The sequence below is a fragment of the Salvelinus alpinus genome, chromosome 38 (genome assembly GCF_045679555.1).
Source record: "Salvelinus alpinus chromosome 38, SLU_Salpinus.1, whole genome shotgun sequence".
NCBI lineage: Eukaryota > Metazoa > Chordata > Actinopteri > Salmoniformes > Salmonidae > Salvelinus > Salvelinus alpinus.
The window spans coordinates 10,092,576-10,118,602 of record NC_092123.1 but is presented as its reverse complement, the minus strand read 5'-3'; the positions used below and the strand labels follow the sequence as shown (position 1 = coordinate 10,118,602).

General features: G+C 42.8%; 1 protein-coding gene across 6 annotated transcripts in view; it reads right to left on the bottom strand.

Moving 5' to 3' along the window:
- itsn1 (intersectin 1 (SH3 domain protein)) overlaps positions 1-26,027 on the bottom strand; it is a 65,656-nt gene that overhangs the window by 39,223 nt on the left and 406 nt on the right. For 5 of the 6 annotated variants that reach the window (XM_071387352.1, XM_071387354.1, XM_071387356.1 and 2 more), the window contains exons 2-8: positions 8,495-8,690; positions 4,997-5,064; positions 4,350-4,445; positions 3,566-3,629; positions 3,107-3,273; positions 829-990; positions 553-628 (exon numbers count right to left, since the gene is read on the bottom strand). In XM_071387352.1, coding sequence (XP_071243453.1) covers positions 553-628; positions 829-990; positions 3,107-3,273; positions 3,566-3,629; positions 4,350-4,445; positions 4,997-5,024 — 593 coding nt within the window. In that variant the 5' untranslated portion in view covers positions 5,025-5,064; positions 8,495-8,690. The remainder of the gene's footprint in view (positions 1-552; positions 629-828; positions 991-3,106; positions 3,274-3,565; positions 3,630-4,349; positions 4,446-4,996; positions 5,065-8,494; positions 8,691-26,027) is intronic. The other variant, XM_071387353.1, reaches the window with a different exon arrangement.

The window sequence follows — 26,027 nt, the reverse complement described above, 5'->3', positions numbered from 1 at the left end:
AGTGGCTGTACAGTAACATGCTATACATGACGTAAGAACTCAGGCTCTACGCTTCACAGCGCTGTATGGGTTTTGAGTCTCGTTTGTGTCATCAACTTTGGTCAAATAATTTTCCCATAATCTCCAAACGGTTCCCTTTCAATTGCTACCATGCTTATGTATATGATTTTCATATGTCTTCTGTAAGAAACATTTAAATTTATCCATATAGGCCAACTCCCACAAGTGTAAAGGGTTAACTTAGGAAAAAAATGTACAATAAACTTTAAACTTGAACATGAAGTTATTTTTGTGTAACGTTGGAATGCAAAGCGGTCTGGACAGAAGAATTACTCTTCTCCAACTGACAACATGGGAGGTAGGCTGTGCATCTCTTTTTAACAGAGGGATCTCATCTCAAAGTGATGTGATGGTATTTTAATGAGCTAGCCTGTTGTGTGTTCCAAAAAAAAAAAAAGACTTGTGTCTAAGCACAAACACAGCTACATTTGTCCTTTTGCGTTTGGGCTCAGTGAGCAGGGGCCATTCTTCCAAGTGGGTGACGTGACTCACCTAGAAGTCTCAAAAGACTGGCCCTGCATCTTGGCACCGGAGCGGTTGGAAGAAGAGCTTTTGTTGAGTGTGGTGGCTGAGAGACAGAGATGGAGAGAAAGAGACCGAGAGAGATGGGGTCACAAAAAATGTTTATATAAAAAGGAGGTTAAGAAAGGATTAAATCAACAAAGTGAGATGCTCTGAAACGTTGCCAGAGGGCTTCACTGTCATTCACTAAAACGCCGCTTTGAATATTCAGTGGTGTGTCTAATGGCGATGCTGATTGGGCCATACCTGGGTGGGAGAAGCCCGTCATTGGCGCTCCGTTGGCCAAGGGGGGTACAGACGGGGGCACGGACGACACCAGAGGGGGGGACATACCCACCCCTGGCATAGGGGGCATGGGTAATGGAGGGACTGCTGGGAGGCCTGGCATTACCCCTAAACCATGCATTCCTGCAGGGTAGAATGAAGTAAGGTATGTCAGACAAACATAAGACAACAGACCTCCATTCATTTTCTATTGACAAGCCTATTATTTTAACGCTGTGTTTATTATTATTTTCCCCACTCATCCAAAATCGAGGAGCCCACAAGTGCTGAGTTCTGACTGATTACCCTTGAAAATTAACAACATTAGTCTGGTCATAAACAGGCAGTGCACAGCAAAATGCCCTGGTTGTCAGGGAAAGCAACCAAATATCGACCCAGGGCATTGCCTGTTCAAATACCAGAAACAACATGGTTGTGCTTTGAGATAATAGGTAGTTAAAGGTTTTAAATTGTCCCAGTGAAACATCTAGCTACAGTTGAAGTCAGAAGTTTACATACACTTAGGTTGGAGTCATTAAAACTCATTTTTCAACCACTCCACAAATGTCTTGTTAACAAACTATAGTTTTGGCAAGTCGCTTAGGACATCTACTTTGTGCATGACTGCAAGCAATTTTTCCAACAATTGGTTACAGACAAAGGCCTACCATCAAACTCAGTGCCTCTTTGCTTGACATCATGGGAAAATCAAAATAAATCAGCCAAGAACTCAGAAAAAAAATTGTAGACCTCCACAAGTCTGGTTCATCCTTGGGAGAAACTTCCAAACGCCTGAAGGTACCACGTTCATCTGTACAAACAATAGTACGCAAGTATAAGCACCATGGGACCACGCAGCCGTCATACCGCTCACGAAGGAGACGCGTTCTGTCCCCTAGAGATGAACGTACTTTGGTACGAAAAGGACAAATCAATCCCAGAACAACAGCAAAGGACCTTGTGAAGATGCTGGAGGAAACGGGTACAAAAGTATCTATATCCACAGTAAAACGAGTCCTATATCGACATAACCTGAAAGGCCGCTCAGCAAGGAAGAAGCCACTGCTCCAAAACCGGCATAAAAAAGCCAGACTACGGTTTGCAACTGCACATGGCGACAAAGATCGTACTTTTTGGAGAAATGTCCTCTGGTCTGCTGAAACAAAAATATAACTGTTTGGCCATAATGACCATTGTTATGTTTGGAGGAAAAAGGGGGAGGCTTGCAAGCCGAAGAACACCATCCCAACCGTGAAGCACGGGGGTGGCAGCATCATGTTGTGGGGGTGCTTTGCTGCAGGAGGGACTGGTGCACTTCACAAAATAGATGGCATCATGAGCCAAGAAAATTATGTGGCTATATTAAAGCAACATCTCAAGACATCAGGACAGGAAGTTAAAGCTTGGTCGCAAATGGGTCTTCCAAATGGACAATGACCCTAAGCATATTTCCAAAGTTGTGGCAAAATGGCTTAAGGACAACAAAGTCAAGGTATTGGAGTGGCCATCACAAAGCCCTGACCTCAATCCTATAGAACATTTGTGAGCAGAACTGAAAAAGTGTGTGCGAGCAAGGAGGCCTACAAACCTGACTCTGTTATACCAGCTCTGTCAGGAGGAATGGGCCAAAATTCACTCTGCTTTTTGTGGGAAGCTTGTGGAAGGCTACCCGAAAGTTTGACCCAAGTTAAACAATTTAAAGGCAATGCTACCAAATACTAATTGAGTGTATGTAAACTTCTGACCCACTGGTAATGTGATGAAAGAAATAAAAGCTGAAATAAATCACTCTCTACTATTATTCGGAGATTTCACATTCTTAAAATAAAGTGGTGATCCTAACTGACCTAAGACGGGGAATTTTTACTAGGATTAAATATCAGGAATTGTGAAAAACGGAGTTTAAATGTATTTGGCTAAGGTGTATGTAAACTTCCGACTTCAACTGTATGAACATAGATGGTGCAGATGATATGGCAGAGTTGGCTTTGAGCACTCTAAAGTCCATTTAGTTAATGGTGGCCATGGGGACAGTAACATTGGTGTATCTCATAGCCTAGTGGCACACGCTCCTAGTCTCTTGTACATCACCTGCATTGATCTGAAAGAACAAGTGGACAGGTCAAAGCAAAAATGTACTTTTTTTTGTTGCATCCACCACACTGCTTTTACCTATCCTGCTGTACAGATCAGTGCAGATGGAGAAAAGCAAGCTCCTTAAGACTATTGAGACGCACCCTGCCCCTGTCTAGTCCCTTACCGAAGGGTGCGGTGGGTGGCGGGGGCAGGGTGAGGGGCGGCTGCTTCATGGAGGGGGGCAGAGAGGGGGGCAGGGGGTGACCCTGCAGCTTGAGCTTGATCAGCTTCATGGCGATGGAGAACTCGTGCATGTCCATCTTCCCATCATTGTTCATATCGGCCAGGGCCCTGAGAGAAGGGAGAGAGAACAAGAGAGGGAGAAAGTAAAGATTTGATTACATTATACTGATTATTATCATTGTTGTTCACAATATGTCCGTGTGGATGTCATGCCAATAAAGCAATTGAAGAGCGAGAGAGGGGTGAGAGAAAGTAAGAGTGAGTGAAAGTGGAGTGGAAGACAGAGGGAGGAGAACGACAAAAACAGGAGAAAGGCAAAGAGAGAGAGAGACAACACTGGTTGACATTAGCAGCAGATTGAGTTAAGAATTGGAGAGATGGAGTGAGAGGAGACACTCACCATATCTGTGCCAGGACGGGAGGGGGCAGGCCTGACTGCAGGAAGAAATTCCTGGCCTGGTCACCTACGGACAATGAGAAGGGAAAATAATATTATAATACTGTCTGTTGTACACCATTATGGATATATCTATTCAAACACAGAGAGAAAAAGGCCAGTTGGTTCCTCTTTCAAGAGGAATCATATGCAAATAATTTCAATTTGAACAAAATCATACATTTTGAGACTTGTTACTGAAGTAGCAGAGTGAAACAAGCACTTACACGTCTCGAAAATTGTGTGAGGAGGTTCTGCAAGGTTATGTTGAAAATCAAAACACCCAAGGCAATGATATCAGATGATAATATGAGTGAGTGTGAGTGAGTGACTGAAATCCTTTATGAAAGTCCTTTATGAAAGTGAGAAAAGTGGATAATGACGTTGCTTGCTATGGTGTGGGCTGTAGGGAATGAAACACTTCAAGACCCGCCCTAGACGCAGTCCACCAGGCTTCATTCAATCAGATTAATTTATAAAGTCCTTTTTACATCAGCCGATGTCAAAGTGCTGTACAAAAACCCATCCTTAAACCCCAAACAGCGAGCAATGCAGATATAGAAGCACTAACCCATCACCTTTGACCTGGTACTCTGTTTGTGTGTGTAATATAAGAGAAAGTCCTTATGAAGTGACCTTCTGCTATCTTCAAGCAACTTCTGCCTGACATGATGTACTGCAAAGACTGTCCTCCATCGCTCTTTCCCTTCGTTTGTCCATCCCCTCCCCTGCTGTGAGTGAAGCTAACCTGTGATGTAGCCAGCTGGTGAGGGGGCCAGGCTGACAAACTGCTGGTCATGTTTGGCTCGCTCGTCCAGAGAGATCACCCAGGCGTCCAGGCCACCTGAGAGAGAGAAAGATCAGTTGAAGCTATCGCCTGGCCCGTGTGTGTGTGTGTGTGTGTGTGTGTGGGGGGGGTTAAGTCCACCATACACCATGGCTGTATCCTAAATGCAACCCCATTTCCTATATAGTGCACTATGTAGGGCAGGGGTATACAACTCTTACTCTACGAGTTACGGAGCCTGCTGCTTTTCTGTTCTATCTGATAACTAATTGCACCCACCTGGTGTCTGTCTAAATCAGTCCCTTATTAAAGGGGAACAGTGTTAACATGCAGTGGAACTGGCTTTGAGGTTCAGAGTTGATGTTCTGCATAGCATGGGCTATGCAGTCCAGCAGGCAGGCTTCCACCTCCTGGGAGTAATAACTTGATAGTGGCCCTTCCTTTGTGCTGAAGTTACAGTATAACTCTCACTAACCCATGTGTAGAGGGAGATCAGGACACACACACCTGCACGCAGGCACGCAGCCGCACGCACAGACATTTCTCTGACACATATGCACGCTTGTGACACACACATACGGTTGTCAATCTGGTTGGGTGGCACTCACCTCCGAAGGGCGTGGGAAACTGAGCCATTGTTCAGTCGGTCAGTCAACTGCAGCCTCGCTGCAAACACCTGAAAGACAGGAAGGTCCGGAACAGTCAACAGGTCCACAACTGTGTCTATATCCTCTCCTCTCTCTTCTCCTCCATCTCCCAAAAGCTCCCCTCAAAGTAAATCAAAGCAGCTTCATGTTCTATGCCTTTTTTTCTATGCCTTTTTTCCAGGCAGCAAGTTGTTAACAGACAGGTTAACATTTTGCAATAGAGACTTGTAATGACCTGTTTGGTAATAGGCAGATAGGCCTAAATGCATCACTTGACTGTAAAGTACAGTGCGTCGGTCAGTGGTGTTGCACTGACAGACAAATGGTTGTCGTGGGGTGCATCCCAAAAGGCACCCTATTCCCTTTATAGTGCATTGCTTACTGGTCAAAGGTAGGGCATTATAAAGGGAATAAGGTGCCATTTGAGATGCAACCATTATGTATGGGTGGATTGTCATCTGGTTAGCAACACTGAACCCTGCATGAGAGCACCAGCTGTACTGGACGACTATGTGATCACGCTCTCTGTAGCCGATGTGAGTAAGACTTTAAACAGGTAAACATTCACAAGGCCGCAGGGACAGACTGATTACCAGGATGCATACTCAGAGCATTTTCAACCTCTACCTGACCCAGTCTGTAATGTTTCAAGCAGACCCAAGAACGCCAAGGTAACCTGTCTAAATGACTAGCACCCCTTAGCACTCACGTCTGTAGCCATGAAATTATTTGAAAGGCTGGTCATGGCTCACAACACCATCAACTCAGACACCGTGGACCAACTAATTTGCATACCACCCAACAGCTCTACAGATGACACAATTGCTATTGCATTCCACACTGCCATTTCCCATCTGGACAAAAGGAACACCTACATGAGAATGCTGTTCATTGTCTACAGCTCCGCGTTCAACAACAGAGCCCTCCAAGCTCATCACGAAGCTATGGACTCTGGGATTAAACACCTCCCTCTGAACTGGACCCTGGACACACACACACACATCCCCAACACCATCATTAAGTTTGCCGAGGACACGGTTGTAGGCCAGATCACCGACGACGATGATACAGGGCAGCAGCTAGCCGAGCAGTTAAGAGCGACTAGGTGAAAAATCTGTCGATGTGCCCTTGAGCAAGGCATTTAAACCTAATTGCTCCTGTAAGTCACTATGGATAAGAGTGTCTGCTAAATAACTCAAATTAAGGTGTAGACCTTACCGTGAAATGCTTACTTACAAGCCCTTAACCAACAATACAGCCCAAAATATTTACAAAAACTAAAGTTAAAAAGAAAAAATACATAACAATAACGAGGCTATACACAGCTTAGTCGAGGTAATTTGTAAAGTGACTATGCATAGACAATAAACAGCAAGTAGCAGCAGTGTAAAAACAAAGATGGGGGCGGATGTCAATGTAAATAGTCCGGGTGGCCATTTGATTAATTGTTCAGCAGTCTTATGGCTTGGGGGTAGAAGCAGTTAAGTAGCTTTTTGGTCCAAGTCTGGAACCAATAGGACCCTGAACAGCTTCTACCCCCGAGCCATAATACTGCTAAATAGTTAAACAGTTAATCAATAGTTACCCTGAATATCTGCATTGACACTTTTTGCAGTAACTCTTTTGACTCATCACAAGCGCTGCTGTTACTGTTAATTATCTATCCTGTTGCCTAGTCACTTTATCCCTACATCTAGATATATACCTAATTTACCTTGTACCCATGCACATTGACTCGGTACTGGTACCCCGTCAATATAGCCAAGTTATCATTACTTGTGTTATTGTTTTTATATGTTTCTATTATAAAAAATGTAAAAAAATCTCACTGCATTGTTGGGAAGGGCCCGCATGTAAGCATTTCCTGTTAGTGTACACCCGTCGTTAACGAAGCATGTGACAAATAACACTTGATTTGATTTTGATTAGGCAGAACTCTGGCCTTAAAATGGCCTAGCTACATCCTGGGGTGGGTGTCACAAGAGGGGAGGAAGGGGGACGGAGGGGCCCTCTTCATGTTTTTATAAAGTGAATGAATCAGATTTTATTTATTTAACTAGGCAAGACAGTTAAGAACAAATTCTTATTTACAATGACGGCCTAACGACGCTGGGCCAATTGTGCGCCGCCCTATGGGACTCCCAATCATGTCCGGTTGTGATACAGCCTGGAATCGAACCAGGGTATGTAGTGACGCCTCTAGCACTGAGATGCAGTGCCTTAGATACAAAGACGGGGGGGGGGGGCAGATAGCGGGAGAGGGAACGGAGGAGAGGCAATGTTATCTCCCAGCTGTGTAAACGTCATGGTGAAACAAAGACATGGGGGAAGGGAGCAGCACACAGACACAAACAACCCCCCCCCAAGGTATTTTAATCAGAGCCAGACCACCCCTCCCGTACAGCCCTCACAGTGGGAGCCCCAAGCAGGCTGAAACATTTCAATGACAAGAAGACACAGGCACTGTATTCTTCTCTCTGTTCATAAAAAAATAAGTAATTTCCTATGACATTTACATACTAGGCAGTCTCTGTTTGGTTAAAAAAAAAGAAAAGAAGCTTGTTTGTGTGCATTAATTACGGGAGGAGTGACTGTTTCCGGAGCTTTGAGAGGTTCTGTTTCGTAAGAGCAAAGCCAGGCCAGCAGTGCACTGACGCTGCTGCCAGCTTTTCTCTCTGTCCTCCAGGCAGAAAGAGCAGAGAAAAAGCAAAGCAGATTACCATGCTGTTCCACAGTGATTCACCATCCTACACTTCATTCACATCACATCTCCCTTGAGAGGCACACAAGAGCCTCGTCACACACTCTGAGCTAGCCTCGCACTTACTGACTCACAGACACGCACGCCTCACACATACCAAGCAAATGAGGGCGGGGCAAAGCTGTTTTGTCCCTCTGACCTCGTTTCTCCCTGTAACTTTTCTGATCGTCTTTGGTGGTGATGAGTGTTTCCCTGTGACCCAGGGTCTTGAACAGGACAGTTCAGAGAGAGAAACATAGGCTAGGCTGCAAGGTGGATTTATCTACATAATCTGGTCACTTGGCAAACTCCTGTTGTGGTGGAACGCCCCATATAAGACTGACAGGCTAGGGCTGGGGCTAGTGCACCACCGCACATGATGTCATAGCAGAGGTATGCAGTCTGAGGGAGGGCATAGCCCAATGCAGTGTCAGAAGTTGAACTCCTGTGACAGACAGCAAACAGACTGACAGACACACCTGGCACACAGGTGAAGGGGAGAATTGTTCTTAAATCAACCGGATTTTTAGCCTCTTCCGCAGAAGACAAGGCCAGGCCAAAATAATGTATTTTTGAAGGACATCACATGGAGTTGGATTCGGTATTGTTTTTACAGATGAAATACAATTACAGTAACACTAACTAGTGCAGTAACACTAACTAGTGTTAGCACATACAGCCGGGAAGAACTATTGGATATCAGAGTGACGTCAACTTACCAACACTACGACCAGGAATACAACTTTCCCGAAGCGGATCCTTTGTCCGAACCACCCAGGGCATCTGAACTGATTCCAGAGGCTGACCCAAAACAAGGTCGCTGCAGAAGAGGTAGACGGAGCGGCCTTCAGGTCAGACTTCGGAGGCGCGCACACCACCCACCGCTTCCGAGTATATTACTCGCTAACGTCCAGTCTAGATAACAAGGTAGACGAAATTAGGGCAAGGGTTGCTTTCCAGAGAGACATTAGGGATTGTAACATACTCTGTTTCACGGAAACATAGAACTCCCGGGATATGTCGGTACAGCCACCGGGATCCTTTGTGCGTCGTGCCTACAGAAATAAACATCTCTCCAGGAAGAAGAAGGGCGGGAGTGTATGTTTCATGATGACCGACTCATGGTGTAATTGTAACAACATACAGGCACTCAAGTCCTTTTGTTCACCTGACCTAGAATTCCTCACATTCAAATGCAGACCGTATCATCTCCCAAGACAATTATCGTCGGTTAGTCACAGCAGTGTATATTGAATATGTATGAACTTTCCAATTTGTAAGTCGCTCTGGATAAGAGCGTCTGCTAAATGACTTAAATGTAAATGTAAATGTATATCCCCCCCCTCAAAGAACTTCATTGGACTTTATGCAAACTGGAAACCATATATCCTGAGGCTGCATTTATTGTAGATGGGGATTTTAACAAAGTAAATTTGAGAACAAAGCTACCTAAATTCTATCAGCATATTGATTGTAGTGCTTGCCCTGGCAGAACTCTGGATCACCGCTACTCTAACTTCCGTGATGCAAACAAGGCCCTCCCCCGCCCTCCCTTTGGCAAATCTGACCACGAATCCATTTTGCTCCTCCCTTCCTATAGGCAGAAACTCAAACAGGATGTACCTGTGACAAGGTCTATTTACCGCTGGTCTGACCAATCGGAATCCACACTTCAAGATTGTTTTGATCACCCGGACATGTTCCGGGTAGCCTCAGAGAATAATATTGATTTATACACTGATTCGGTGAGTGAGTTTATAAGTAAGTGCATAGGAGATGTTGTACCTACTGTGACTATTAATTCCTACCCTAACCAGAAACTGTGGATAGATGGCAGCATTCGCACAAAACTGAAAGAGCGAACCACTGCATTTAACCATGGAAAGTTGACTGGGAATATGGCCGAATACAAACAGTGTAGTTATTCCCGCCGCAAGGTAATAAAACAAGGGAAATGTAAGTATAGAGACAAAGTGGAGTTGCAATTCAACGGCTCAGACACGAGACGTATGTAGCAGGGTCTACAGACAATTACGGACTACAAAAAGAAAACCAGCCACGTCACGGACACCGACCCCACCTGGACAAGAGGAATACCTATATAAGAATGCTGTTCATTGACTACATTCAACACCATAGTACCCTCCAAGCTCATCAATAAGTTTGAGGCCCTGGGTCTCAAACTCGCCCTGTGCAATTGGGTCCTGGACTGCCTGGGTACCCCAGGTGGTGAAGGTAGGAAACATCTCCACTTCACTGATCATCAACACTGGGGCCCCACAAGGGTGCATGCTCAGCCCCCTCCTGTACTTCCTGTTCACCCATGGCTACATGGTCATGCACGCCTCCAACTCAATCATCAAGTTTGCAGATGACACAGTAGTAGGCTTGATTACCAACAACGACGAGACAGCCTATAGTGAGGAGGTGAGGGCCCTGGGAGTGTGGTGCTAGGAAACATCTCGCACTCAACATCAACAAAACAAAGGAGATGATCGTGGGCTTCAGGAAACAACAAATTACCTTCAGAAGTCACATAATTAGTTAAATAAAGTCCACCTGTGTGCAATCCAAGTGTCACATGATCTGTCTGACAGATCATGTGACACTTGGAAACATACATATACATACATCTCTATAACTTTGAATATCCCACAGAGCACCATTAAATCCATTGTTAAATTGTTTTAAGAATATGGCACCACAACAAACCTGCCAAGAGAGATCCACCCACAAACTCAGGGACCAGGCAAGGAGGGCATTAATCAGAGGCAACAAAGAGACCAAAGATAACCCTGAAGGAGCTGCAAAGCTCCAGCAGAGACTGGAATATCTGTCCATAGGACAACTTTAAGCCGTACACTCCACAGAGCAGGGCTTTACGGAAGAGTGGCCAGAAAAAGGCCATTGCTTAAAGAAAAAAAATAAGCAAACACATTTGGTGTTTGTCAAAAGGTATGTGGGAGACTCCCCCCAAAAATGGAAGAAGGTACTCTGCTAAGATGAGACTTTTGAGCTTTTCGGCCATCAAGAAAAAAACGCTATGTCTGACGCAAACCCAACACCTCTCATCACCCCGAGAACACCATCCACAGTGAAGCAGGGTGGGGGCAGCATCATACTGTGGGGATATTTTTCATCAGCAGGGACTGGGAAACTGGTCAGAATTGAAGGACTGATGATGGCGCTAAATACAGGGAAATTCTTGAGGGAAACCTGTTTCAGTCTTCCATAGATTTGAGACTGGGACGGAGGTTCACCTTCCAGCAGGACAATGACCCTAAGCATACTGCTAAAGCAACACTTGAGTGGTTTAAGGGGAAACATTTAAATGTCTTGAAATGGCCTAGTCAAAGCCCAGACCTCAATCCAATTGAGAATCTGTGGTATGACTTAAAGATTGCTGTACACCAGCGGAACCCATCCAACTTGAAGGAGCTGGAGCAGTTTTGCCTTGAAGGATGGGCAGAAATCCCAGTGGCTAGATGTGCCAAGCTTATAGAGACATACCCCAAGAGACTTGCAGCTGTAATTGCTGCAAAAGGTGGCTCTACAAAGTATTGACTTTGGGGGGGTGAATAGTTATGCACACTGAAGTTCAGGTTTGTAATATTTCATTTTTTTTTCACAATAAAAAATATTTAGCATCTTCAAAGTGGTAGGCATGTTGTGTAAATCAAATGATACAAACCCCCCCAAAAATCTATTTTAATTCCAGGTTGTAAGGCATCAAAACAGGAAAAATGCCAAAGGGGTGAATACTTTCGCAAGCCACTATATATACTGTATTTTATAGCATCTATTGCATCTTGCCTATGCCGCTCCGTCATTGCTCATCCATATATTTATATGTACAGTGGGGAGAACAAGTATTTGATACACTGCCGATTTTGCAGGTTTTCCTACTTACAAAGCATGTAGAGGTCTGTAATTTTTTATCATAGGTACACTTCAACAGTGAGAGACGGAATCTAAAACAAAAATCCAGAAAATCACATTGTATGATTTTTAAGTAATTAATTTGCATTTTATTGCATGACATAAGTATTTGATCACCTACCAACCAGTAAGAATTCCGGCTCTCACAGACCTGTTAGTTTTTCTTTAAGAAGCCCTCCTGTTCTCCACTCATTACCTGTATTAACTGCACCTGTTTGAACTCGTTACCTGTATAAAAGACACCTGTCCACACACTCAATCAAACAGACTCCAACCTCTCCACAATGGCCAAGACCAGAGAGCTGTATAAGGACATCAGGGATAAAATTGTAGACATGCAACAGGCTGGGATGGGCTACAGGACAATAGGCAAGCAGCTTGGTGAGAAGGCAACAACTGTTGGCGCAATTATTAGAAAATGGAAGAAGTTCAAGATGACGGTCAATCACCCTCGGTCTGGGGCTCCATGCAAGATCTCACCTCGTGGGGCATCAATGATCATGAGGAAGTTGAGTTATCAGCCCAGAACTACACGGCAGGACCTGGTCAATGACCTGAAGAGAGCTGGGACCACAGTCTCAAAGAAAACCATTAGTAACACACTACACCGTCATGGATTAAAATCCTGCAGCGCACGCAAGGTCCACCTGCTCAAGCCAGCGCATGTCCAGGCCCGTCTGAAGTTTGCCAATGACCATCTGGATGATCCAGAGGAGGAATGGGAGAAGGTCATGTGGTCTGATGAGACAAAAATATAGCTTTTTGGTCTAAACTCCACTCGCCGTGTTTGGAGGAAGAAGAAGGATGAGTACAACCCCAAGAACACCATCCCAACCGTGAAGCATGGAGGTGGAAACATCATTCTTTGGGGATGCTTTTCTGAAAAGGGTACAGGATGACTGCACCGTATTGAGGGGAGGATGGATGGGGCCATGTATCGCGAGATCTTGGCCAACAACCTCCTTCCCTCAGTAAGAGCATTGAAGATGGGTCGTGGCTGGGTCTTCCAGCATGACAACGACCCGAAACACACAGCCAGGGCAACTAAGGAGTGGCGCCGTAAGAAGCATCTCAAGGTCCTGGAGTGGCCTAGCCAGTCTCCAGACCTGAACCCAATAGAAAATCTTTGGAGGGAGCTGAAAGTCCGTATTGCCCAGCGACAGCCCCGAAACCTGAAGGATCTGGAGAAGGTCTGTATGGAGGAGTGGGCCAAAATCCCTGCTGCAGTGTGTGCAAACCTGGTCAAGAACTACAGGAAACGTATGATCTCTGTAATTGCAAACAAAGGTTTCTGTACCAAATATTAAGATCTGCTTTTCTGATGTATCAAATACTTATGTCATGCAATAAAATGCAAATTAATTGCTGAAAAATCATACAATGTGATTTTCTGGATTTTTGTTTTAGATTCCGTCTCTCATAGTTGAAGTGTACCCATGATAGAAATTACAGACCTCTACATGCTTTGTAAGTAGGAAAACCTGCAAAATCGGCAGTGTATCAAATACTTGTTCTCCCCACTGTATATATTATTCCTTTACTTAGATTTGTGTATATTAGGTAGCTGTTGTGGAATTGTTAGATTACTTGTTAGACATTGCGGCACTGTCGGAATTAGAAGCACAAGCATTTCGCTACACTCACAATAACATCTGCTAACCATGTGTATGTGACCAATAAAATGTGATTTGATGGAAGAAGTGGCGAGTCATTACTTTGGTCATGACTGAGTCCTACTTCTCCTCAGAATTTAAGGCTCAGACACCAACTTCCTCTCCAGTGTTCTCCTCGCTCAGTAGTTTTATGGCCTGCAGTATAAAACTTATCTCCCTCAGCCCCACTGTGGGACTCGAAGTGTCCCGCTATTTCATGCACCACTTCCCTCTTTTTAAGAGGCCCAACACAGGAAGCGGGTATTGTTTGGCCCTGTATACTGCAGTGTAGTGTTGTCACGATACCCACATTTTACAAACCATACGATACCAGGCCTAGTATCGCGATACCACGGTAGGGAAAGTAATTCTGTCCCCAAGCATCCTGTTTGTCTTGTCCCCTGGACGCTTGTTCACGTTTTCTAAACATTCTCCAAAAATCTGTCACTGAAATGTGAACACATTGAATTTCACTTCACTGTTCAGTGTACAATAGAATTCTGCATAGAATGGCTGATTTGCACATATTTGCAAAGGCCTACCTGTGTTTTGGCTGGAGGAATGGGAGGAAGGAATATACATGCATAATGATCTGCATTAACATTGTGCCAGTAAAGGGAAAACACTGCATGAAATACTCTTTAGTTAACACACAAACTCTCCCTCCCTTCCTCACTGTCTCCCTCACACACACCTCTCTCGCACAAACACCAAACAATTTATTATGGAGCACCAGAAAGAAATAGGATTTTTTAAATATAGTTTCGGCTTACATTAGGCCTATATGAATGCTACCATTGAAGCACATCTCATGAGTAGCAGACCCTTTTCCTTTCTTGCTGTGCCAATCAAAATTGCATAAACCTACTGTCAAGTTACCAGCTTGTTAGCTATCAAGGTAACACGACTGAACAACCAATAATTAGTGACCCGGGATTAGTTTAAAACGGCCCGCTTGTGACATTATATAAAAAGCGTGCGAATCCCAATAATAAGAAAAAAAATTATCGGAAATTTGGGTCATATTTTTTTTTAACCATTTAGGCCACAGACAAGCCATTTTCTTTACTGTAAAGATGCAAGCTTGCCTGTCACGAAGCAGGTGTTCCATTTTCCTTATCTGGCACTCAGAGACTGCATGACAGAACTTGCAAAGTCTACCCAAGACTGTTCTGTGCTCTTGGTTATAACAGATTAAATTATACAACGTATCAACATTGCTCGCTTTACGGACTGCTCCAATTTAACAAATGTACAAATCTAATAACAGAAGACTCATCAGGGTCTGCATCTCTGCTCGACATCACAGCTAAATTCGATTTTAAAAAACTGACAGCGGGCGGAAAAAAGCAGGTGATTGGGGGTTGGTAGGGGATACTGCTGGCTGATTACAGCTGTCACGTGATAAGAGCAGGAAAGTCAAGTGGATATTACTGGACCTGTGCATACAAGAGACTAGTGGCTGTTGCTTAAACTTAACAGAATTTAGAAACATTTTAGAAAAGCCGCAAGCAGGTTCCTTAGATTTATAGAGCTGAAAAAGTTGGTGGTATCAAACGAAACAGTGCCAAGGCATTCTAAAATGTTGGTATCATAAGTATCATGATGTTTTGGTACCGTGATGTTACCGTGCTACCAGCATACCGTGCAACACCACGGCAGTGTCACTCACAGCTCAGGACAATGGTGCAGAATAACATTCTGCCTGCTCATAGGACAACATGGATTGTCTCAGTTACACTGCCTCTGCACATTTCCACTGCTCAAACTAATATAGAGGCCAAAGGGAAAGGGTGAGAACAGTGAGTGTGAAAATAGTGTCCTCTATCCATCTTGTTTGTAAATTGTCAATGCTCCCTGACTGTCTAGCTTTCATTTGGATGATTTTTTGCGAGCTGGACCCAGTCAAGAAACTGTATGAATGTAGATCCACTATCATTTCAACACAGTTTCCATTGGTTTGAGTCATTTTGTGTTGTTCTTGCTGCACAGTTCGACGTGACTGTGTTAGCCGTAGTTGGCTAGCTAGCAAGCAAGGGATAAGAGTGTTGCCAGCCAGTATGGAAATAGAACATTTAGAACGAACGACTGGGTTGCGTCCATAGATATAGAACAAAAATACTTCACGATTGTGTCTGTCAACATAACTGATAGAATGAACGGCCAGCTGGCTTGGCTAGAAACAACAGATGTGTTGGGACTAGGCCTATATTTTCATTGATGGATGAAATAGCAGCATATGAATACATTTATCAAAAATAACGTTGATTTAATTCGTAACCCATTGTAGAAAAGCCATTGTACACTCGAGGTTGTGCAAAACGACCTTTTTAGCACGGCTGTGCTGCAGTCATAGGTACGAGGTGGAGCAGAGCACCATAGTAGTTTTGCACAACCTTGAGAGTACAATTGCTTTATTCAATCTATTTTTACACATCTACCAATAGGTCCCCTTCTTTGTGAGTTATTGGAAAACCTCCTTGGTCTTTGTGGACCTTACAGATAATTGTATGTGTGGGGTACAGAAATGAGGATAAACACTATTATTGCTGAGTGAGTCCATGTAACTTATGGAACTTGTTGAGCGAAGTTTTACTCGTGAACTTATTTAGGATTGCCATAACTAAGGGGTTGAATACTTATTGACGCGAGACATTTCAGCTTTTCATTTTTGTAAAAATGTCAATAAACATCATTCCACTGACATTGTATTGTGTGTAGGCCAGTGACCCAAACATCTGGTAGCTGGTAACACAACAAAATGTGGAAAAAGTCAGGGGGTGTGAATACTTTCTGAAGGCACTGTATGTATGCATAAATGATTAGTAACTAACGCTTTAGGGTGACATGTGGTCAGGGCCCTCTCATTGGGCCCGCCATAGCAGATGTGTGTCCACTAAGCCCTGAGTACACTAAGCCAGGCTTATGGCTGTTTTCTCTGAGTCTGAGCTGACCATGTTAACTCCAGGGGAGGTTGAATATATCCCTGACACACAACAACCAACCAGACAAAGCAATAATAAACCCTGGGCATTACTCTTTGGGCTAATTCTTCCACCATTAAGTGTATGAGGGAATTACGATGCTGACCAAAATGTGTGTGGAACTGGAAGTCGATGTGTTTTTGTTCTCTCTCCGTCTTAATTGGGGCATGGGGTGACAGGACAGTGTGAGGGGTAATAATAGCCCCCCCCCCCACTTCACCCTCACTAGCCACGCCTAGACACCCACTCCGGTGTGAAAGTCCTGTGCCACTACCGTTATCACATTCTTGCCTGTATTGCTGACGTCCAAAGCAGTGACACACTGGAGGACAAAAGTGGCTATGACAAGTAGAGGGACTGTCACCCTAGTAGGGCTAGGGCCTAAAAATTGTCAAAGACTCCAGCCACCCAAAGCAGAGACGGTTCTATCTGCTACCGCACGGCAAGCGGTACCGGAGCGCCAAGCCTTGGACCAAAAGGCTCCTTAACAGCTTCTACCCCAAAAGACATAAGACTGCTGAACAGTTATTCAAATGGCTAACTGGACTATTTGCAGTGGCACCCTTATTTTATTCTCATCTATTATAGGTTTTTGCACTGACTCTCTTGCACAGGCTCCATGTACACTCACTGGACTGACCACATACACGACACTGGAAACAAACACACATATTGACTCCACACACATACAGTGGCAAGAAGAAGTATGTGAACCCTTTGGAAATACCTGGATTTCTGCATAAATTGGTCATAACATTTGATCTGATCTTCATCTAGGACGGAACAATAGACAAACACAGTCTGCTTAAACTAATAATACACAAACAATTATACGTTTTCATGTCTTTATTGAACACACCGTGTAAACATTCACAGTGCAGGGTGGGAAAAGTATGTGAACCCTTGGATTTAATAACTGGTTGACCCTCCTTTGGCAGCAATAACCTCAACCAAAGGTTTTCTGTAGTTGCGGATCAGACCGGTACAACGGTCAGGAGGAATTGTGGACCATTCATCTTTACCAAACCGTTTCAGTTCAGCAATATTCTTGGGATGTCTGGTGTGAACTGCTCTCTTGAGGTCATGCCACAGCATCTCAAATGGAGTTGAGGTCAGGACTCTGACTGGGCCATTCCAGAAAGGGTATTTTCTGCTGTTGAAGCCATTCTGTTGACTTACTTCTGTGTTTTAGGTCATTGTCCTATTTTATCGCTCAACTTCTGTTGAGCTTCAATTGGCGAACAGATAGCCTTACATTCTCCTGCAAAATGTCTTGATAAACTTGGGAATTAATTTTGCCGCCAATGATAACAAGCTGTCCAGGCCCTGAGGCAGCAAAGCAGCCCAAACCATGATGCTCCCTCCACCATACTTTACAGTTGGGATGGTTTTGATGTTGGGGTGCTGTGTCTTTTTTTCCTCCACACATAGTATTGTGTGTTCCTTCCAAACAACTCAACTGTAGTTTCATCTGTCCATATAATATTTTGCCAGTAGGCTGTGGAACATCAAGTTATACTTTTGCAAACTTCAGACGTGCAGCAATGTTTTTTTTGGACAGCAGTGGCTTCTTCCGTGGCGTCTTCCCATGAACACTATTCTTGTTTTACCTATCGTAGATTCGTCAACAGAGATGTTAGCATGTTCCAGAGATTTCTGTAAGTCTTTAGCTGACACTCTAGGATTCTTCTTAACCTCACTGAGCATTCTGCGCTGTGCTCTTGCAGTCATCTTTGCAGGACGGCCACTCCTAGGGAGAGTAGCAACAGTGCTGAACTTTCTCCATTTATAGACAATTTGTCTTACTGTGGACTGACATCAAGGCTTTTAGAGATACTTCTGTAACCATTTCCAGCTTTATGCAAGTCAACAATTCTTATACGTAGGTCTTCTGAGATCTCTTTAGTTCGAGGCATGGTTCACATCAGGCAATGCTTCTTGTGAATAGCAAACTCAAATTTTGTGAGTGTTTCTATAGGGCAAGGCAGCTCAAACCAACATCTACAATCTTGTCTCATTGATTGGACTCCAGGTCAGCTGACTCCTGACACCAATTAGCTGTGGAGAAGTCATTAGCCTAGGGGTTCACATACTTTTCCCAACATACACTATGCATTTTTAAATGATGTATTCAATATAGACAAGAAAAATACAATCATTTGTGTGTTATTAGTTTAAGCACACTATGTCTATTGTTGTGACTTAGATGAAGATTTTTTGATGACCGGAGCGTCATGGTTCACATACTTTTTCTTGCCATTCGCTGCTGCTACTCACTGTTTATTATCACTTTACCTCTACCTACATGTACATATTACGTCAATTACCCCGTACCCCTGCACATTGACTCGGTACCCCTTTTATATAGCCTCGTGATTATTATTTGAACTGTTTTACCATTTTTCCTTTTGTTTATTTAGGACATGTTTCAAACTTTTTCTTTACTCTGCATTGTTGGTTAAGGGCTCGTAAGTAAGCATTTCACTCTAAGGTCTACACTTGTTGTATTCGGTGCATGTGACAAATCAAATCTGATATGGCCTAAATATTAGGGCCGAGACCCTACCAGTAACGCGATCCTCATTAGTATCATGGCAAGGAAACAAAACAAACTGGATTTACCTTATTTAGAAAAACAGCCCTAATGTTGGAAGGAAACATTAATATGTTGTCATTCAGAGTCACGTTTAGTTATTTTCCAAGCTACAGCACACAATATTTTACATACAGCAGGTTTTTAAATGACCAAATAGGTGGCCTGCTTCGTGTTTTCATTTTTGCCATGGAAAAAACATTGCGAGTCACAACCCTACTAGTTAAGGTGAACAGCATCAAGTGGGGCTGACTAATGGAACAGGAGTGGTTTTTCAGGATCAAGAAGGGCCTTAGGTGGTTGGCGTGGCAGGGGACGTGGCAATGCCAAATTGTAGTGATGAAGGGAGTTTATAACACCTTTTATTGAACTGCTACTGAACTAAAGAAATATGGTAAATGATGTATGTATAAATTGCAAGACAGTCTCACTGTGTTTTTGATACTCACATGGATGACAATACTAAAGATATATGGTGGACAATAATAAACAATTGTGAACAATAAGATTTGGAAGACAAAATGTATTATGACTATAAAACAACTTTTTGTCCACTTAAACATTATTTTTAAACGAATCAAACAGGGAAAAAAAATATTTGAATGCTGGACTCCAAAAAAACTTGTTGACCTACAAATACTTCCATGGACACTTAAATATGTAAATCATGTAGTCTAATAATAAAACCATTTATTGATTTGAAAAAAGATTTGTAATCATATCTATTATGTTTATAAAATAAGAAAAAAATATTTTCATAAAGATTATTTTACATGCAAAAAAATGTTATGGGCGTTGTCGGCACGGTTGAATTTGAGAAAACGATAGAGGACCCCCATCTTTTATTTTATTTAGCAATTTTAGCATTTAAGACAATTTCTTGCAGTTCAATAAATTTTTCCATGGAGCCAGGATACAATTTTGCAGTTTTAACATACATCTCCTGCAATTCTACACATTTAGCCATGGACCAGAGAGAAAATGTTGCCGTTTCTAAAGATAATTTCCTGCAATTGTATGCATTATGCTATGGCTAATGCTGTGTTCTTGTGCTTAAACTTAACCGGGGCCTCCCACTCCTCTTTCTATTCTGGTTAGAGCCAGTTTGCACTGTTCTGTGAAGGGAGTAGTACACCGCGTTGTACGCAATCTTCAGTTTCTTGGCAATTTCTCGCATGGAATAGCCTTCAGCCTTCTCAGAACAAGAATAGACTGACGAGTTTCAGAAGAAAGTTATTTGTTTCTGGCCATTTTGAGCCTGTAATCAAACCCACAAATGCTGATGCTCCAGACACTCAACTAGTCTTATGAAGGACAGTTTTATTGCTTCTTTAAATCAGAACAACAGTTTTCATCTGTGCTAACATAATTGCAAAAGGCAACATTTTAACCTTTTAAAATGATAAACTTGGACTAGCTAACACAACGTGCCATTGGAACACAGGAGTGAGTGATGGTTGCTGATAATGGGCCTATGTAGATATTCCATTAAAAAAATTAAAATCTGCCGTTTCCAGCTACAATAGTCATTTACAACATTAACAATGTCTACACTGTACTTCTGATCAATTTGATATTTTAAATGGACCCCAAAAAAATTGTTTTTCTTTCAAAAACAAGGACATTTCTAAGTGATCCCAAACTTTTGAACGGTAGTATGTATGTGTATGTATGTATATATATCTTTTTTTTTATAATATAATTTCACAACCTTTATATGTGCTTTTAGTCATTTAAATTTACACAAAGTGTTTTTCCATCCCAAATTTTTTCTGGGATTTTTACAGTTTGGACTTAAACATCCAAGGGTTACATCAGAAGAATCCCTGCACAGGTGGGGAGGTTATTTAATTAATCAAGTGACTTATATAGGTGTCCTTGAGCTGCTCAGTAGAATACTAATAGTGGCAAAGAAAGCATTGTGAAAAATCCAAACAAAAAAAGTGTAGGAGAAAAAGCAATCAAAACACAGACATACAAAGTGATCCATGTCGCACAGACACAGGCCCATCTGGATCAACTGAAGAAAGGATAAAAAGAGGTGTCACTACTCCTAGAGCTGGTCGCCTGGCCAAACTGAGCAATCCGGGGAGAAGGGCCTTGGTCGGGGAGGGGACCAATAACCCGATGGTCACGCTGACAGAGCTCCAGAGTTCCTCTGTGGAGATGGGAGAACCTTCCAGAAGGACAACCATCTCTGCAGAACTCTACCAATCAGGCCTTCATGGTAGAGTGGCCAACGGAAGCCACTCCTCAGTAGAAGGCACGACAGCCCGCTTGGAGTTTGCCAAAAAGCACCTAAAGGACTCTCAGACCATGAGAAACAAGATTCTCTGGTCTGATGAAAACAAGATTGAATGCTTTGGCCTGAATGCCAAGCATCACGTCTGGAGGAAACCTGGCACCATCCCTATGGTGAAGAATAGTGGTGGCAGCATCATGCTGTGGAGAGGTTTTTCAGTGGCAGGGACTGGGAGACCAGTCAGGCTCGAGGGAAAGCTGAACGGAGCAAAGTACAGAGAGATCCTTGATGAAAACCTGCTCCAGTGTTCAGGACCATAGACTGGGGGCAAAGGTTAATCTTCCAACAGGACAATGACCCTAAGCACACAGCCAAAACAATGAAGGATTGGCTTTGGGACAAGTCTCTGAATGTCCTTGAGTGGCCCAGCCAGAGCCCGGACTTGAACCCCATCAAACATCTCTGGAGAGACCTGAAAATAGCTGTGCAGCAACACTCGCCATCCAACACTGACAGAGCTTGAAAGGATCTGCAGAAAAGAATGGGAGAAACTCCCCAAATACAAGTGTTCCAAGCTTGTAGCGTCATACCCAAGGAGAGTAGAGGCTGTAATTGCTGCTAAAGGTGCTTCAACAAAGTACTGAGTAAATGGTCTGAATACTTATGTAAATGAATATACATAAATTAGAAAACATTTCTAAAAACCGTTTTTTGCTTCGTCAGTATGGGGTATTGTGTGTAGATTGATGGGGGGGGGGACGATTTAATACATTTTAGAATAAGGCTGTAACGTAACAAAATGTGGAAAAAGTCAAGGGTTCTGAATACTTTCGGAATGCACTGTACAACCAAATTGAGAACTGTGCAACACCCACAGTTCTTTCCACCATCCCCAAGAGAGGTCCAAACTGCATGCAGATAGTATGAGGGAATCCTACTCCAAACTGCAGCACCAACGTCAGAATTATCGCTCATCAAACCAACATGACCTTGGATATAAGGGAGTTGGTGTTTAAAAAAAACAGACGACTATCTAACTTATCAGATGGCTTGTCAATCTCGGGCCCACAGATCCTGCAGTGAATGCTGTGCAACCGATTGGTAGTCTGGTGACCAAAGGGCAGCACTGGTTCACTGGTCAATGATCAAAAGGTTGAGGTGGGGAACGGGGCACTGGGGTAGCGACAGCGTCTATGGTGCACGCCAAGACAAGGGCATTGCCTGCATCTTTGAAACATATCTGTCTGTAACCTACATCATGTTGCTTTGGCAGTATAATTAAATGTGCTGAAAATGGACTGCAGTTGACTGTGTGGACTGCTGGTGGGTAGATTTAATGTGACACTTTCCTATTGAGGACCTGAAACACCATGCTCCAGCCAATGTCAAGGCAAGGTTGCCCTGTAGCTGAGCAACCCAGGGGCGATAGATAGGAGCGCTGCAGTATCAACAACTGTGAAGCCAAAACTCTCTCACATACATGCATGCATGCACACATGCATGCACACACACACACAAACACACATGCACACATGCACACATATGCTCACACACACACAAGACTGTTGCCTATCAGTCAGCCCATAAGCCCCGATGCGGATCAACATAGTCAAAGGTTAATGTAAAATCGCAGAAAAGATTAGGAGGTTTGGTGGGCCGTTTTCCCTGCACTAGTCGGCATCGGAGGCAATTCAGTTAACTTGATAAGTCTGTAATTCCCTCTGCAATAAGCACACCATGTTCAGCCCTTAGAGGAAAATTCCCAGATCCTACATCAGCACAGCCCCAGTTCAAAAGCCAAGTCAATACTATATGCATTGAAAATCTACCTACCGTCAAGAAGATTGCATTTCCTACCAGCCAGCGCAATTTTCTGCATTTTCTTGCCATGACTATGGTAGGGCTGGGCGATACGGCCAAATTATAATTTCAGGTTATTTTTTTTGATATGACAGTATTTTATGTTTTTGAAATTTGCTTTGAGTAGTATGTGACCCTAGGGTGGCAACACATATATTCAAAGTGATTTCAATGGGTTTCTCCATTCTGATTGTTTAATACTGTTCAATTAAACCAAAAATAATTTCCTTCATTTTAATCAATTCCTGCATTTCCTGCCCTCATTTGAGATAATTTCCACACTGCCACGTAGGGCTGCACAATATGGAGGGGGGGGGGGAATCTAGACCTTATTTTTAACCAAATGTTGCAATTTGACTTGTGATTTACATCAAAACAGTTGGAATCATGGAAATAGAATGTTTATTCAAATTGTATATTTAGAATATAACAGTGGAGAGGATGACTCATAATAATGGCTGCAATGGAGTAAATGGAATGGTAATAAACATTTGTTTGATATGACAATGAATGAAAATGTCAGGGAGGAGTTATTGTGACAGGGTAGGAACCAAAGTGTTGGTCAGTGTTTCCTAGGAGACCCTATAATCTTTGGCAATATTAAATGTTTCTTCATGTTGACAACATATTCATGCTTTGCCTATTCCTCTTTGATTTAAAAGATACTGTTGCACAAACAACACGCTGATTTAGGCCTACACCATCACTGGTATCAGGCTGTATAGCTAGCAATGTTTTCTTTGACTCAGTACATTTAATAGCTAGCTAGCCAGTTAACTAGTGATTAGCATTAGAGGCTAACACAATTTAGCTAAAACATGCCAAGGAAAAACAGACTAGTTGTTCGCAGATGTAAGAAAAACAAACTAATAGTGTAATTATAGAACGCTTGTAGATATATATTAAGAAGCAAAGTGAACACAACATTTTGTTGTCATCAACATTGTTGCATGTGCTGCATTGACCATGCAGACTGAACGCAAGTGTCTCGTGGTAAAGCAACAACAAATGCGCTCCTTGAGTGACGGGTTGGGACTAGGTCTGTGTGGAAAGCGGCATGGAGAGAGTGGAGAGGGATGACTCAAGGAGCAGTGTAAACTATAAAAAAATGGATGTTACACAAGGCATATCACATTTAACAAACATTCAAATACTGTTATAGAAGGTAAAGTAAAAACCCATAATGGTCCATGCATCAATAATGGTATTAACCGCCCAGCCCTACCCTATGGTATTGAATAAAGCTGATCAAGAAAAATACAAAGCCCCATTTGAGAGGGAGATGCAAGTCCAGCAAAGCAGAGTTCCAACCAGCCTTTGCTGTTAAGACGTGGTAAGACAAAGCAGAAAACCAAATAGCTGAATTAGCACACTAACACTAATCATTGGCACCAGAGCAGTATAGTGGGTCTCCTACAAGTCAAACAAAACTCAGCAGGCTATAGCACTGGAAAGTGAAACTACAGTGGCAAAAGGATTCTATGCTGTGACCAAAATCATATTACAAAATCAAAGCATGTCACTTCCTTCATGCTCCTCAAATAGAGAAAATTTGGGGTAGGGTGTCACTTCCAACAACAAAGTTCAATGCACATTAATCATTTATATGATCTTTCTTGACAGCCAAGCTGGCATGGCTTCTAGAGTCAGACAGCATCAGATAGTGGGGCTAGGTTTAGGTTGGCCCACAGGGTGTGTGTGAGGCAATGCCAAACATGGCTGTTAAAAATCATGCCCTCTATCTTTCTCTGCCGGTCTCGCTCTGATAAACACACACGCAAATGCACGCGTAGTGGCATGGCGAGATGTCAGACAGAAATATCCTAGAGTAGACATGTTTGTGAGGGATATTCATTTCATTAGCTAAACAAAAGAACCAAAATAATCCAACCTGTGCAAGACTAATGATGTCAGGGCAAGGGCACAGCACAGTTCTTGTTAGATATGGCCAGGTCCAGAGCCTTCTTTTCTACTGCAAAGACAAAGCTATGGCCATGTCATTCCTATTGAAGCTAAGCATAATATTTAAATTCTTAAGAGCCCACATCACAAAATAAAGCATACCTAGCTAGCAAGCTAACTGGCAGCTAACTGTCAATGCAGCTTCGTTAGCTAGCTCATCAGTCTATAAGCCGGTTGGCTTATATGATTGGTTGTTAGCTAGTCTGAAAATTCAGGCTGTCTGAAAATTCAGGCTGTAATACATCATTAATTGTTATATACAGCCAGACACATTTTTGTGAAAAATCTTGTAAAATGTTCCTTACAAACCAGAATGTTGCATGAAATGACATTGAAACTTATTCTACCGGTTGTCTGTGCAGTTTGTCCTTCAGCTGCTTGAAATTTGAGGGAAATATCCACAGGAAAGAATTGTTTATTATTTACCCAACTTTTTAGCAGTAGGTAGGTATATGGTTCAGTTAGTCACCTAGGTAAAATTAGTTTTATATTCGATATTCAGTTCTCTCTCATCAATAGCTATGGAGCCAAGCATGCCATGGCAACGAACATGGTATATTCTGAATCAGGGGAAGATGCAACAAAATTCACACAAAAAGCGTGGATTGTTCTCTATCCTCCCCTGATATACAATTTCCATTGTCATGGCATGCTTGGGTCAATATCTATTGACGAGAGAACCGAATATCAAATATAAAACGACCTTTACCTCGGTGACGAACCCAACCATATAATAATATATGTAGCTACCTACCTGCTCTCTAAACAGTCGGGTAAACAATACTTTCCTGTGGATATTTTGTCTCAAATTAAGAGCAGCTGAAGGGAAGGACAAACCACACAGGCAACCGGTAGAATAAGTTCAAATATACAACATTCTGTTTTGTAAGGAACATTTACACTATTTTGCACACAAATGTTTCAGCCCGTATATAACTTACCAATTAATTGTGCATAACAGTCTTATTAATCTGACTGGTTGCTAACTGACGTTAATGCACATACTAATTGCCTTGCTTA